At 37.5% G+C, this 15,395-nt stretch overlaps 1 protein-coding gene across 1 annotated transcript; it reads right to left on the bottom strand.

The window, feature by feature from the left end:
- Positions 1 to 2,929: 2,929 nt before the first annotated feature.
- On the bottom strand, positions 2,930 to 13,213 carry LOC139042221 (zinc finger protein 677-like). Its single transcript, XM_070499484.1, has 2 exons — positions 13,073 to 13,213; positions 2,930 to 7,567 (listed from the first exon to the last, which is right to left on the bottom strand). Exon 2 carries the CDS (start codon positions 7,488 to 7,490, stop codon positions 5,874 to 5,876), a length of 1,617 nt encoding a protein of 538 aa, XP_070355585.1. The 5' UTR covers positions 7,491 to 7,567; positions 13,073 to 13,213; the 3' UTR covers positions 2,930 to 5,873.
- Positions 13,214 to 15,395: the final 2,182 nt, after the last annotated feature.

Below are 15,395 nucleotides of genomic sequence, written 5' to 3'. Positions count from 1 at the left end.
CCACTCACAATTTATGTTTCTGATGCCACAATTTAACTCTATATTGTATATCCATTAACAAATATTGTAGTTGTAGTTATTTTTATTACTTTTGTCGTTTTTACTTGAGCTAAGTGATTAACACACCACTATATTACAGTATTATTCTGAATTTGACTATATAATTAATTCTACCAGTGTGTTATCTATTTTCATGTTACTAATTAGCATTCTTTCATTTCAGCTTGAAGTCTGATGTCTGAGCATTCTCAAACTTTCTCAATTTTTTTTGTAACTGAGCCATGCTTTTGTGTGTTTTTTTGCATTTCTCCTAACTTTTTGTTGAAAACTGCCATTGTAAATATTATAATTTGGAACTCTTGGAATCAGATTCTCCTCCTTCAGGATTTGTTTTTGTTGCTTGTTGTAGGTTGTAATTTGTTCACTGGCTCTTCCAAACCAATTTTATAAAGAATGTCTTCCTTACCACGTGTGGTCAATGTAGTCTTTCTTCTATCAGCTTAGTAGTCATACTGTGACTTGACAGAGCTTTCATTAAATGCCCGAACCCCCCCCCAAAAAAAAATAAAAGAGGAAAAAATAAATTACTGTGTTTCCAGAGCAACTCAGAGTTGTGACGCCCTTCAACACTTAGCCATGCTATTTACCACTGTGCCGTCACCTTCACTTTCTATTTTTGCAGAGCCAGAAAAGATAGCTTACAGTTTCCTCAGATATTTTATTCCCCAGTATATGTAGGCTATTTGAAAAGCCTTTATTCTACACACATCTTTTTTCTCAGCCTCTCTCCATGCTTTTGGTCTTTCTATTGTTTATCCCATTCTCCCTTGCCCTAGTTTGCTGTGGCTAATACTTTTGCTTTTAAATGTTGTATTATTCTCATTGAAGTTTGCGAGAAAATGAGAAAAAACTGTGTGGAATTTGGAAGGCAGAAGTGAAGCAGAAAATGTTAATCTCAGGGGCCTGCTCTGTGGCCGAGCGGTTAAGTTCACATGCTCCACATCGGCGGCCCAGGGTTTAGCAGGTTCAGATTCTGGGTGCGGACACAGCACCACTCATCAGGCAATGCTGAGGTGGCATCCCACATGGCACAACCAGAGACACTCACAACTAGAATATACAACTATGCACTGGGGGGCTTTCAGGAAAAAAAAAAAACTTTAAAAAAGAATTAAAAAAAATAGTAATCTCAGGAGAACACAGTGCCCACATAAAGAATTTGCAAACCTCCTCACTAACTCTACCACATATAAGGTAGCCAGAAGCAGTAACTTCTCACACATCCACGACCTTTAGCTTCTCTACCCACCCTGGGACTTCAGAATGTAGGTGCCAGTGACTACCTTTATGATGTACCAGTCTTTCATACATTTCACTGATCAAACTGCTTCCAAATTCTTGCCTTATATAATTTTTACTCTTAAATAATATGTGTAGGTTTTCCTGACCAAATAGATTGTTACAATCCCTCAGAATAATACTATGTTTCAAAGTCTAAAAATCTCAATCAACATGACTGTATTGTTTCCATGGTCTACTGGTCCTTTCATCTCATCTCAATAAAAGAGAGATTTTGATAATATTTTACAATCTTTTAGTAAAGGAACTCTGATGCTTAAAAACATTGAACAGATGGGACAACTGGCTATCTACATGGAAAAGAATGAAGCTGGACCCCAACCTCATACTATATACAAAAGTTAATTGCAGAACCTATCAAAAAACTCAATGCAAGAACTATAACTATAAAATGCTTAGAAGAAAATGTAGGTATAAAACTTCCTGACATTGGATTAAGCAATAGTTTCTTAGATATAACAACAAAAGCAGAAGCAACTCCTCCCCCAAATAGTTTCATCAAAATTTAAAACTTGTGTCAAAGGACACTATCAAGAAAGTGAAAAGATAATCCACAAAATGTGAGAAAATGTTCGCAAATCATTTACCTGATAAAGGCATTTTATCTAGCATATATAAAGAATTATTCAAACAAATAAGACAACACAATTTAAAAACATGCATTGCAAATGAATAGGTATTTCTCCAAACAAGATATACCAATGGCCACCAACATATGAAAAGAGGCTCAACATCATGAGTCATTAGAGAATGCAAATCAAAACCGCTTCACATCTGTTGGGATAGCTATAATCAAAAAGATGGAAAATAACTGTTGATGAGGAAGTGGAAAAATCAAAAGCCTTGTGCATTGCTCGTGGGAATATAGAATGGTGCAGCTGCTTTACAAGTTTGGCAGTTCCTCAGAAAAGATAAAATTGAGTCACCTTATCTTCATGACACAATTCTGCCGGAGTCCAGCTCCAGCAGAGTCCAGGTTTCCTGAGGGATGGACGGTGTCGGCGAATGAGAGGCAGTGAGACTGGAAGTGAGGTTTCCAAGTCTGATTTATTCAAAGCATTCAAGCACTTATATAGGGTCCAGGTCACGTGTTTATGATTTCATGGAATTATCCCAGTACATAATTTTGGCAAACAAAATGGGTCTATAAGCATATCTTGTTATAATATTAGCACAGTATGTCTATGAGAAGCAAGCGACCTTTGTTAATTATAGATATTGACCTTTTCTATATGTCTACTAGGCGTCTAGATGTCTAAGACTGCTTGCAAGACGGGGTGTAATGTCTAGACTCAGTTCCCCATGGGTCGAATGGCCCTAAGCCTCTATCTTTATTCCTGTAATAATGAAAACAGAAGTATTGCAAAGTATAAGGGGACCAAGTACACACAGGCCCCCAGCTCCGTCTGATCGAAAGCCACACAGGCACAGTGCTTGGGGTTTCTCTTTTACCATTAACTATTTTATAGGGTTCCCAATCCTCATGATAATCCCAGTTCCTCTGTGTCAATATATTATGATATTTTTCTGCAACTTTATCAGGATCATGAGTTGTTTTAGGAGAGTGTACCTTTTGCATATCTTTGCTCCTGGGTGGGTGCCACCATTCACCTCCTGTCCTAACAGGCCTAGGATAATACCTACCTCCCAGAAGGACCTGAGGAGGGAACGTTCTCCTTAGAGGCTGATTATTAGAAGGCTTCCTCCTTGAGGGCTGTCCAAGCTCCTTTACCGCCTTTCCAGGAGGGGGTCAGAAGGTTTTTTCCCTTCAGGCTGTCGTTCCCCTGAATCTTCCCCAGAAGGCCAGGTTACATCAGCTTCTTTCCCCTGCGTGGAGAGATTTTCCCCAAGATAGCCCATGCACAGAAAAAGAACAGCAAGAGCAATATTGCTAAGATTAGCAGCATGAGTAGGATCAGGAGCGGCCGACCGCCATCTTCTGAGGTTCCTCCGTGCGTTCCCTCATCTCTCTCCCGGACCTTTGTCCTGGGGTAGAGGCTTAGCTGAGTGGTGGGCGGCTCCCGGCACAATTCCATCCCTACACATACACCCAAGAAAACTGAAAATGTATGTCCACCAAAAACAAAAAAGCCTTGTTATTGACTGTTCATAAAAGTATTACTTATAATAACTAAAAAGTGGAAGGGGACCAAAGAATTTCATACAATGAAACATTATTTAGTCATAAAAAGGAATCAAGTATTGATACATTTTACAACATGGATGAGCCTTGAAATCATTTTCACTCAAAGATGGTAAACACAGGAGGCCACATAGAGTATTATTTCATTATATGAAATGTCCATGATAGTGACACACATACAGAAATTACATTAGTGGTTTGCCAGGTGTGGGAGTGGGGAGTGCTGAAGTGTATGGGGTTTCTTTTTGGGGTGATGAGAACATTCTGGAGTTAGTGGTGATGGTTTTACAAAATTGTGAGCATAAAAGCTCACTTAACTGAACACTTTTAAGGGGGTAAATATTATGGCATGTGAATTATATATAAATAAAACAAAATTCTAACATATTTACATTGAATTCAGGGAAACATTCCAATCTACTAGCTCTGGCCTACAAGACTTCGGAGACTTGAGGTCCAGTAGCCACCGCAGCAATGAAGATGATATCACGACAGCAATGATAACGCTAAGAAGGGAAAGAATTTGAGAGAGGACTTTTAGATAAAATGAGCACATTTTTTAACCAAAACTCCTGTGTGACCTTTGGGGTAGCAAGAGGTCTCCTGCCTCCCCATCTCAACATTTCAGTTCATCATCTTGTACAATTCCAGTTCTTTAAGTAAAGACATAAAGGAACCTTTTTCTTCACATTCATAGAGCATCTACTTTGTACCTATCATTGTCCTATAAGCATTTTTATGTTGTAAAAGTTTCAAAACAACTCCTTTGTTTACGTATTCTCCAATTTTTTTTTTTTTTTTTACTAACTATGGGGATGAAATGTAAATTAAATATATAAATTTGCTTAAAAGGTGCATGGAAAAAAGGGGTAAGGAAAAATTCTATAAGAAAACAAAAATGAATTTTAACACAGTTGAAAAGGAACAATGAACCTTAAGGCATACTACCATAATCTCAAATTGAGATTTTTATAGCCTTGGAAAAGTTACTTTCCTAGTAAAACTATTAAATCATATTTACTGTCTGATAAACGCCTCTATACATTTTCATGAAACTACTGTACAAATATCACAGTTTAACAGTATTGCACAAACACTTTCAAGAATCGTATTGTATAAATGATCCTATATGTGCAGCAGAAAAGGATGTGTATAGTTATTAGCATGAGGAAAACTGATCTTCCCCAACCAAGGAGTGAAAAACTTCAAGAGTAAGAGTAAAAATTCAGTGTTCAATTAAAGTCTGACTTCATTTTTTATTATTTGATTACTAACAGCTTTTATAAGTCTCCCATCCCTCTTTCCATTCTAACTCACAGGTGGGCAAGCTGGTTAGAAAGCCTGCGTGCTCCCTTCTTTGGCGGTGGTGGAAACTTTTAAACCATATTCAGGTACCCTCTCCTCGCACCCCCAACCCCAACCCCAACCCCAACCCCAACCACCATAAAAACCCCATACCAACAAACCTGGAGAAAAGGGCCCTTAATGCATTCATCATGACGAGTTAGAGCAGAATTTTACATCGATTACATATCATTCATCATACTCTCAAGTTTTTATACCATACTGTATCACAAAGTCAGGCTTCTTGTTCTTTCAGGAAACTGGACATAAGTGAACCTCAGCTAATGAAGTGTGCCCTTTCTTCTCACTAAACCCTTCCTGGAGACTTTCCTGGTGATATATAAACAGACTGTAATGAAGGCACAATAGGAACAAGTTTCAAACCTCAGGTTGAAAATCATCAAGAGTAATGTAGCCTTTTTAAGACACTTCAAATAATTAAATATTTAATAAAATGTAAGTAACAGGACCTTTCCACAGGTATCCTTGTAACTTTGCCAGGATAGGTTGTATGATTTTGATTTTTAATTACCATGTAGAATTTAACTTGAATAATCCTTGAGAAGAACTCGTAGACTTAGTTTCCTCTGGTATGAATTATCTGATGCGTAGCCTGTTGTGAGAAATTGTTAAACAATTTATCACATTCATTACATTTTTACGGTTTCTCTACAATATGAATTCTTTGGTGAATCCTTAGGTCAGACCATTGTCTAACGATCTCGCCACGTCAATAACCTTTTGATGTTTTCTCTCCAATATGAATTCTCTCACAAGCTGAAAGGTGTAAACATTTCATAAAATCTTCACATATTCATTTCATTTATAAGGTTTCCCTCCAGTAGGAACTCTAATATTACATAAGGCTTGATCTTCAGAAAAACGCTCTGCCATACCCATCACATTTATGTGGTTTCTTTCAAAGATGTACATTCCGATGCCTAGCTAAAATGTGAGACTTGGTTAGAGGCTTTGCCAAATACGTGACTTTTATTGTTTCTGTTCAAACTGTATGGATTCTTTGATGTTAAGGAAGGTTTGAACATATATTAAAGGTTTTGCCACACACCTCTGTGAGGTTTCTCTCCACTGCAATTTTCTGATTACCCCCAATGCTTGATCTTTGGATAAAACCCTTGCCACACATATTGGGTTTACAATGTTTCTTTTCAGTGTGCATTCTTTGATGTCTAGTAAGGTTTGCAAATTGGGTAAAGGCCTTGTCACACTCACTACATTTGTAAGGCTTCTCCCCAGTATGGATTGTCTGATGACGGGTAAGGCTTGAACACACATTAAAGGCTTTGCCACACACATTGCATTTGTATGGCTTCTCTCCAGTATGAATTATTTGATGTATGACAAGGTTAGAGGACTGGTTAAAGGCTTTGCCACATTCTTTACACGAGTAAGGCTTCTCTCCACTATGGATTCTCGTATGTTGAGTAAGGCTTGAACACTCCATAAAGGCTTTGCCACACTCATTACATTTATAAGGTTTCTCTCCTGTATGAGTTCTCTGATGAATTGTAAGATTTGAATGTTGACTACAGACCTTGCCACACACGTTACATTTATAAGGTTTCTCTCCAGTATGGATTCTCTGGTGTCTAGTGAGGTGTGAGATGCGGCTGAAGGATTTGTCACACTCACTACATTTGTAAGGCCTCTGCCCAGAATGAATTCTCTGATGATTAGTGAGATTCGAGCTTCCTCTGAAAGTCTTCCCACACTCATTACATTTATAAGGTTTCTCTCCAGTATGGATTCTCTTATGCTGAGTAAGGCTTGAACGCTCGGACAAGGCTTTGCCACACTCATTACATTTGTAAGGTCTCTCCCCAGTATGGATTTTCTGATGACTTGCAAGATTTGCATTTTGACTACAGCCCTTGCCACATATATCACATTTATATGGTTTCTCTCTGGTATGGAGTCTCAGATGTCTAGAAAGGTTTGCAAATTGGGTAAATGCTTTGCCACACTCATTACATTTGTAAGGTCTCTGCCCAGAAAGAATTCTCTGGTGACTAGCAAGGTTTGAGCTTTCTCTAAAAGCCTTCTCACAAGCATTGCATTTGTAAGGCTTTTCACTATTTTTCACTGTTTTCTGATGTTGTGTAAGTAATAATGGATACATAAAAATTTTCCCAGAATTATGATGAATGTTGATCTTGATACTAGGAGGAATTCTTTGAAGTTCTGATGCAGAATAACTATTGTTGATAAACTTCTCAACTTGATTACTTTCATGAATTTTCCCTTCAGTTTGGAACTCCTGAAGTTCAGCCAGATGTGACTGAATTCCTAATCCAATCCTATTTTCAAAACATTTTATATACTTGTTTCCTGCATAGGTTATGTTATGTTTCAGTTTTAACAAATATCTTATACATGACTTCTCATGTCTGCTATATTGATAAGTACTTTTTCTTACAGAAACACTCTGCGTTAGAGAGAAATTATTCCAGGATTTGTTATGCGGTTGATCTCTTCCACCAGTGAGATTTTTGTTATGGGCCGTAGTCACTCTTTTGTAATTTGTTTCATAACATCCACACTGACTCTCAAACTCATGCATATTTTGCTCAACTTTCTTGAAATTAAAATCCTTCATGTCGTTTCTTTCATGTTTTTCCATCATCAATGTTTGGAATAATTCTCATTTGTTAATATCCTCTTTTGGTGATATTTCCTTGATCACACATCTAGCACAGATATCTGAAAGATATAAAGAACCATAGGTTTCCAATTAACTAGAATTGTAAAGTGAATATTTTACAGTGAAAACATAATGTTAGACCAAAAGTAATATGTATAATTACTAAACTTCTCAACCACAGTATGCAAATATCTAGGAATACAAAGGGAATAGGATTCCTCAATAAAAAAGGGTGAATAGATAAAATTATTTTCAAGAAAGCCTAGTTCCAGTACCCTATGATCAAAGCACTCACAGTATGAAAATTTACACAGGCCCTGAAACAAGTGGTATCTTTCTGTTGCCACCCTAAAGTACATATCAATTGGCAGTAGACATTTGGGTGTCTCATATTTGAAGAAAAGCAATATTATATTAATGCATGTCTACTGCATAATTATTGTATCCAATTAAAGGCTAAAACAGCACTATATACTATAATGGAAATCTCTACCAAACATATCTAATAAGATAAATAAATGGCAATCACAATTACAAAATAAAAATAGCACTGGGAAAATAAGGAAGAACTTGATAAAACACTATTGTAAGAATAAAAAAATATTGTTCTGAATTCCTATAATAAAACTATCTCCACTTGTGCAGAACAGGCATTTTGCAACATTAACCATTGGTGCATGACAGTCAGAATACATAATAGAAAGTGAAAAGCCATTATATGTAAATCTTCATAAAAATGAATCAAACATTTTAGAACCCATGACAAATCCAGAAGCTGAATAATAAGTAAACACAATTATAAACAATTATAATCTGCAGAATTCTAAAGTCTTCTTCCTTCAGAACAATATCTTAAGAACCACTGACTTTTGAAATAGTCAGTTCAGTTAAATACATAGTATTTGAAAGACTAAGAAGAGGGGAAGGCAATCAGAAATCAGATTATGATTTCATGCCTGCAGTTAACGGCCAGCAAACAAAGCAATTTCCTCACTATGGAGCAGTCTTTAACTATGCAATTCTGCAGTCACAAAATAGAGAGTGTGTGCTTTGCAAACTTATTAACTAAGGTCAGAGACAACACTGATATGAAACAAACTGCAAAATACAGAGAAAATATAATGCAAGCAAAGGCCAATCTCATACGAACCATAAGAGAAAGTTAAGAAATCTTAGTAAACAAAGGTAAATTTTCAGTCTTTACTAAATTCCCTGCAACGTTCAAAGCCCTCTAGGCCTCTAATAAGCATTAATTTATTTAAATATTCTTGAGGTAAAAATATCACAATTTTCCATTTAAAAACAATGGGCCTATGGGGTTTATGTATCCAACACTAATTCACACAGAAAGTAAATTTGAGAGCCAAGATTTGAACCTGGGCCTGCAGGCTCTCGCCACATGTTCTTAAGTACTAAACACCCCTGCCTACTCAGAAGGTAGGCACAAAGGTCACAGAAAATCCCAGCAGCATAGACAGAAATCCTGCAAGAAAATTAGAGGAACAGAGCTGTGTCACTAACACTGCTAGTGGGCTATCTCTCTAGCATAATGGCATCCGAGTCATTACTCCCTGAATGGATTGATTTACACTGACTAGCCTAAAGTGCTGTCCTCAGCAAGCTGTCTTCTGAAAGAAGAGGGATCTTTGTACAGTGTATGGGGAAGGGGTTGAGGTGGGGAATTCTGAGGAAACTTGGGTGTCCAGGGCTTAAAATTCATATGCTAAGGAACTAAGAGTGTGCTGCATCCAGACCAATGAACAGTCTCATGAAAGGTAAAAGAACACAGCTTGTACTTGCAAATTTACGGGAACATGACTGTGATAGGACAGTAAAAATCCTTAGAAGACATGAACTGATTTAACAAGTGGCATGATACTGACCCATTCTGTGGTAAATATACTATGGGAAGGGGAAAAATGGAAGAGATTGAAGGGAGTGAGTGGGAGGAATAGAGGCATATCTCTATTCTAATATTTGCCCTGCAATTTATCAAACTGAAACTTACCCTTGGACTTCTATTTATATGCATATACTCAAGAGAATACATGCCTACACATATATTCCATGAGACGTGTACAAAAATGTTCCTAACAGGTATCAAAAACAAAGTTGTGGAAATGGCCATCAAGGGGAGATGGAACGAATCCACTCTGTACATACACACGCAGATGCAAAGAAACTCTGTCAAGAACACAGCAATGGAGGATGACCCTGAGGCAAGACGAAGAATCGCTGGTGGGGAGGACAAAGAACTTACTGGAGGGAAACAAAGTCAGCAGAAGGCTCTTGTCACGGTCTGAACTTTGGGGTAGATGTGATTACATTAGCTAAAGAGCAATAATATAGTAACCAAATTATTAATTATATAATATATTTTATAAGTAGTAATTTACCAATTTTGGCATCTTAACCTTTTTGAGGCTAAGTGTCCTTGTTTGTTATATAAGAATAATGTTCCTTTTGCTGGCCTCCTCTAATGATCTGAAATTACCTACATGGATCTCTTATCACAATCCCTGGCATAAGGACACACAAGGTGAGGGATGCTCTTACACGATATATATTAGTAGATATATAGTTGTTAATATAAATCAATGGAAATTAATGTGCACTTATCCAAAATTAATAACTTCTGACTTCATAAGCATCATCAGAACATAGGCAACCTCAAGGGGAAAATAACTTAACGACCCACAGCAAGAATTGGACTCTACTAAGGGCAGTGTTCACAGCAGAGGACTGGAGAAACAACTTTGGGCGGTGCCAGGCAGGAGATCAACGTGCAGAGAGGTGGTCAGCAACGTAAGCAGCTGACCGTGCCAGAGAACAGGAGAGCACTGGGATGAGAGTCAAGGACCAGGTGAACTTTCAATGGAATTCAGTTTAAAACAAGAGGATCTAAACAGCCTTCAAGCGTTAACTAGAGAATATCATGACCAGAACGTTAGAAATTTTATGGAAAACGCAAGTGTTACAAGCAAGAGTGATGAGCACACACATGGAGTAGAAGAGACTGGCTAAGTTCCCAATAAAATACAATGAGGTATTTAAAAATGAGTTTAGTATACCAAGATGTACATGATGATCTAGACAGGGAGATTAATTATAGAATAAAGCATGTGTACCAAAATATAAAAAGCCAGTAAAATTAAAATAAAACCCAACAAGTTTATTTGGAAAACTTAAAATATATTATACAAAAAGTAAGGACCTTATACAATAAACTATGACAAATCAATTTAATGGTAATTCCAGGATGAACACGGTAACTTAAGACAAAAAGTATATTCTTAAGATCTGATATTCCCAACGTAAAACATTCAATCAGTGTGAGAAAAAGGCACTTTAAGCCAAGGTACTAAATCACGTGAAAGAGAACAAAGAGACTAAGATAATTTTTACATAAAATTCAGAGGTTTGAACAGGTTTTGGGGAAACTGCTGCTGAGCCATAAGCCTCAACACTCAAGAAGGAAATTTCCTTGTAAAATATATAAAGAAATATTCACTACTCAATCCAATAGCCATACAAATGGAAGATATAAAATAGAATTCTGAGTGCCATCAAAAGTATGCAATCAATGATCAAAATTTTTTAGTTCATTTATACTACATGGGAATGCACACAACGAAAACAGTAGTGGCTTAAACCTAACAAATTAGGGTAGAGCTAAAAAATGGAGGCATCCTTTAACTTCATAAGTTCCCTCAATATGATGTATCAAAATTGCACGTGTTTGAAAGAGAATGAACAAGAAAATAAACATGAGATGAATAATTTGGTATGAACGATAATTTGGTCAAAGCCTCACAGACGGAAGGTTGTGACAATGTTCACCCTAGGATAAATCCATATACCTGTGATTGCCAGCTCAAAGGGAATGTTCACTAGGATGTTTGATCAACACAGCCACACTGCCCTTGAGAGACACTGTGACACTCCACAAAAAGCAAAAAGATAACTACAACCACTTATTAATCAGACTCTCATATTTTCTATCTCAGCATCCTAGGATTTGCACTTTCTATCTCAGCATCCTAGAATTTGCTGATAGCTCCACTCAGTGGCCTAAATGGGCACTTCTGTAAGTAACAGGATGACACTGTAACATATTAATCAAAATGTTCTCCTTTAAATACTTTGTTACCCAGTAAACCCCCTCTGTGGGAGAGTATACCAGAAGGTGTCCATTATCTACAAGTGGATTATCATAGCAGAAAAAAAGAGGCTGATATTTCAGACCCTAAGAAAGCATAAATTCCAGACGCTAAATTACACAAATTTAGCAGAACAGAAAATCTTTAGCAGAACAGAAAATCTTCCAGAGCTGAGGTTTGTCTACATTCAGCATAGGTAGAGTGCCGAAGAAGGCGAAAAAGTTAACATATGGGAGTAAAGTAAGGGAGTCAGATCTGGCAGGGTCTTTGGGAAGGAGCTGTGTGCTCTGCCCATAAATCCTAAGCTGAGTGCCAAAAAGCAGCTGAGATCCGTTCCCCATGTGGGATTAAGGACCAAAGATACAATCTCTTTGTCCACTGTCTCATCTCTACAGTACTGCTGAGTGACGATCTCAGAAGATCCACCCCACTTCCCCATTAAACACTCCTGACATACGGCAAAAGCAGGAGTGAAGCAATGGCTGTGAGGCCTAATGAGGCAGAGAGCCCATGAGGCAGTGCCACGTACTTTCCTGGGACCCAGATGCAATGGAAGAGCAGCCAATGTTTTCCATCTCCTAAGAAGGTCTCCTAAATGTGGGAAATGAGGATGGAACCTGAATAGGTCCTGGAGTTAGGATTACAGAGGAACTGACGGATCAGCTGGAATCAGATGGAATCAAGTACAGAAGGAGAGACCAAAGGGGAAAGTGGACCACTTTGAAACAGCCCTTCTCATCCCTCTCAAAGCTAAAAGACCAAAAAAGTCACAGGAGCCAGACAATGGAGAACCGTGGGTCATGATAAAGACTTTGCCTTTGTCTCTGCATCAGCTGGACCACCACTGAAGGTTTGGAAGATAAATTTTTCCATGACTGCAGAGCACAGTAATGGGGGAGATTTCCTTTGACAGCTCACAAGTACTTTTCTTTTCCTACAGACCTTTCCCATTTGGGGAGAGTTTCTCAAACAATATTGGATGAAGTTGCTTCCTCTCTGCCCATCTGAGCTTTTACCTGTATCTTTGATACACTCCCACCTACCTGGCTGTTTCACTATTTTCAACTCGCCCCCTACAGCCCAGGTCACTTGCCTTTGCTCCAAAATGGAAATAATATTCAGGTCAGAAAGAGAGAGTCTCGCTTGTAAGAAAAGAGAAACATGATATGCTGGGGCTTTTCTAGAATTTAATCCCAGACCTTTTTCAGCTAAGAAAGGACATTAAAGATGGGTCTAGAAAAATATTTCAGAAATTTGTCCACTGACTGCCTTCTTCTGAATGTGTAAGGAATATTTTAAATATACAAATACCCAGCTCTCTTCCAAGAATTACTGAATCAAAAGCACAAGGACAAACCAGGTGATCAGATATTTTTACATTTTGCTACAATGTTTTATGATTACTTGGGCTCATTAACCTAGCGTGAAGTGGGCAGATCATCTGAAGAGAGGGGAAAGTCAAAGTTCAGATGCTGCATCACAAAGCTTTTTATTTCTGAATCGATATGGCTTCACATTCTTTCTGAAAAACAAGGATCTGAAACTCAGTCAGCAAAGCAGGGCTCCCCAGAGACTCTCAAGGGAAAATGCAAAGATAAATAGGACAGATCCTGACTTCTGGAGGCAGCTCTCCTCACCCAGGGAGAGCAGGTTCCTGCAGTTCTCCAGCATCACGTCCCTGTACAAGGCCCTCTGAGCGGGGTCCAGGCACTCCCGCTCCTCCTGAGAGAACTCGATGGCCACGTCCCTGAACGTCAACAGCACCTGTAAAGAAAAACACAATTTGCCAAGTGGACATGGGGAGCGTTCTTATCTTCACACGAAATGAGAGGAGAGAGGGGTACGGATTGACTGGGTTGTAGTGAGTGTTGTGACAGATCAGCGTAAGATAATTTTCAGCAAGTCATATAACCCTAATTTTGCATTATTACACTTTCCAACCAGAGGACATAAATCCACAAAATGACTTGTACATTTCACAATTTTGTGGACAATAAAATATACAAATAAAAAATTCATTATAAAGTGGTCTATATAGAAGTGCTAGATACTACATTCTACACACCAATAATATTTAGTTTCTCTGATGAGCTAGTGTATGGGTGGTGACTTTAGGGATTATGAAGTCCACAGTGGCTTTAAAGAAAGTTTAGAATCTAAGAATTGTGATGATGACTACGATGGCAGAGACAAAAAGTTTCTGAAACTTCAAAAAGTTTCTGTGCTAAGCATTACTCTAAATGTAATATTATTTCCTGTAATAACATTAGAGAAATATCTGTTCCCACCTTATAAAGGAGATAACTGTGTCACAGAGACTCTAAGAAACTTGCCTCAGGTCAAACAGCTAAGAAATGGCACAGCCAGACCTGAACCAGGTGGTGGGAGCTTAGAATTGAGCCTAAAGAATCAGAGTTAAGTAATAGATGCAGCGTTAAAAGCACATTGGTAGTGGGCTTCCTAAATGAGAAAACCTGAAACAAGTTCAAACCTAATAACATGGAACTGCATAAAAGATCTCAACACGCTCATACACATGCATGCACATAATACATTACTATTCTCACTACTATTAATTCACTACTGTGATAGTGTAGAAAAAAATCCAAGGCCATGGAAAATATGGATGAACACTTTTTAAAGGTTAAAATAAATATAAAAATTATTTATGAAATGATGATATATCTTTTACACACACCATAGATTTCTACTTACACATACACACACACTCTTTCAGTAAAAGCATTTGCCTCTGAATGACAGATGTTTTTGGATGAATTTTTCTATCAATTTTTTATTCATGCGCATTTCAGCATTTTTGGTACAACGAACATTTATAAATCATACTTAATTTTAGTTAGGTTGCTGTCAACATTATTCTATAGTAGCCTACTTAAAAAAAACTACAAAAACAAAAAATATACAGAAAATTTTACCTTCAATCTCCACTAAATACGTATATGTAAATATCAATAAAATTTTATTCATTTACATTTTGATAATCTACCATTAACATAAGCCAAAAGTTTATCCAACAAGAAAACAATGACTGAAGATGAGAAAATTTATTGTTATACATTAACAGGTTAAAATAGAAAAAAATAATTTATGAAAGCAAATCTTTGAGGAAATTCTTGGATAATTAAAAATCATGCCAAATAAAAAATTAAAATTAAAAGAAGCGTTAATAAGCAAGAAAATTTCAGCAAACATCATGACTGGCAGTAAACAATGAAAGCATTTCCACTACAAATGAGGCTGACACACGGGCTATTACAGGAGGGCTCCCGCCACCCGCCACTGCACATCACGCCTGGGCTGGGCCAGTACAATAGGGAAAATGAGGTAACGTGAAAATAGCGAGTAAGAGCTGGAAACGTTATCATTCAGAAGGCAAGAGAAACCTAGAAACCTAGAAAAAGAAGGGTTTTTAACTATAAGAACCATTAACATACTGAAAACAGTTTTTCTTCTTTGGTAATAGTAATTTAAAACAACACAATATGAGAAACAGTCCGCCCTGCCATTAGCAAATATACCGTGACACGTATTTACAGCATATTTCTACAGCTACGTGACGAAATTATGAAGTTTTTCTGAAGGACATTAACAAAAGACAGAAAGTGTGGAAATCACCATTCCTACTTGGAAAATGTGGCGATCGAAAGAGACCTCCGTGATTGCATAAATTCAGAGCAACCCCAAATCAAAAGAAATTAGGGGGATT

This window comes from Equus asinus, chromosome 26, assembly GCF_041296235.1.
Source record: "Equus asinus isolate D_3611 breed Donkey chromosome 26, EquAss-T2T_v2, whole genome shotgun sequence".
In the NCBI taxonomy this organism is placed as follows: domain Eukaryota; kingdom Metazoa; phylum Chordata; class Mammalia; order Perissodactyla; family Equidae; genus Equus; species Equus asinus.
The sequence above is the reverse complement of the archived record's forward strand: the minus strand, read 5'-3'. Positions and strand labels throughout refer to the sequence as shown.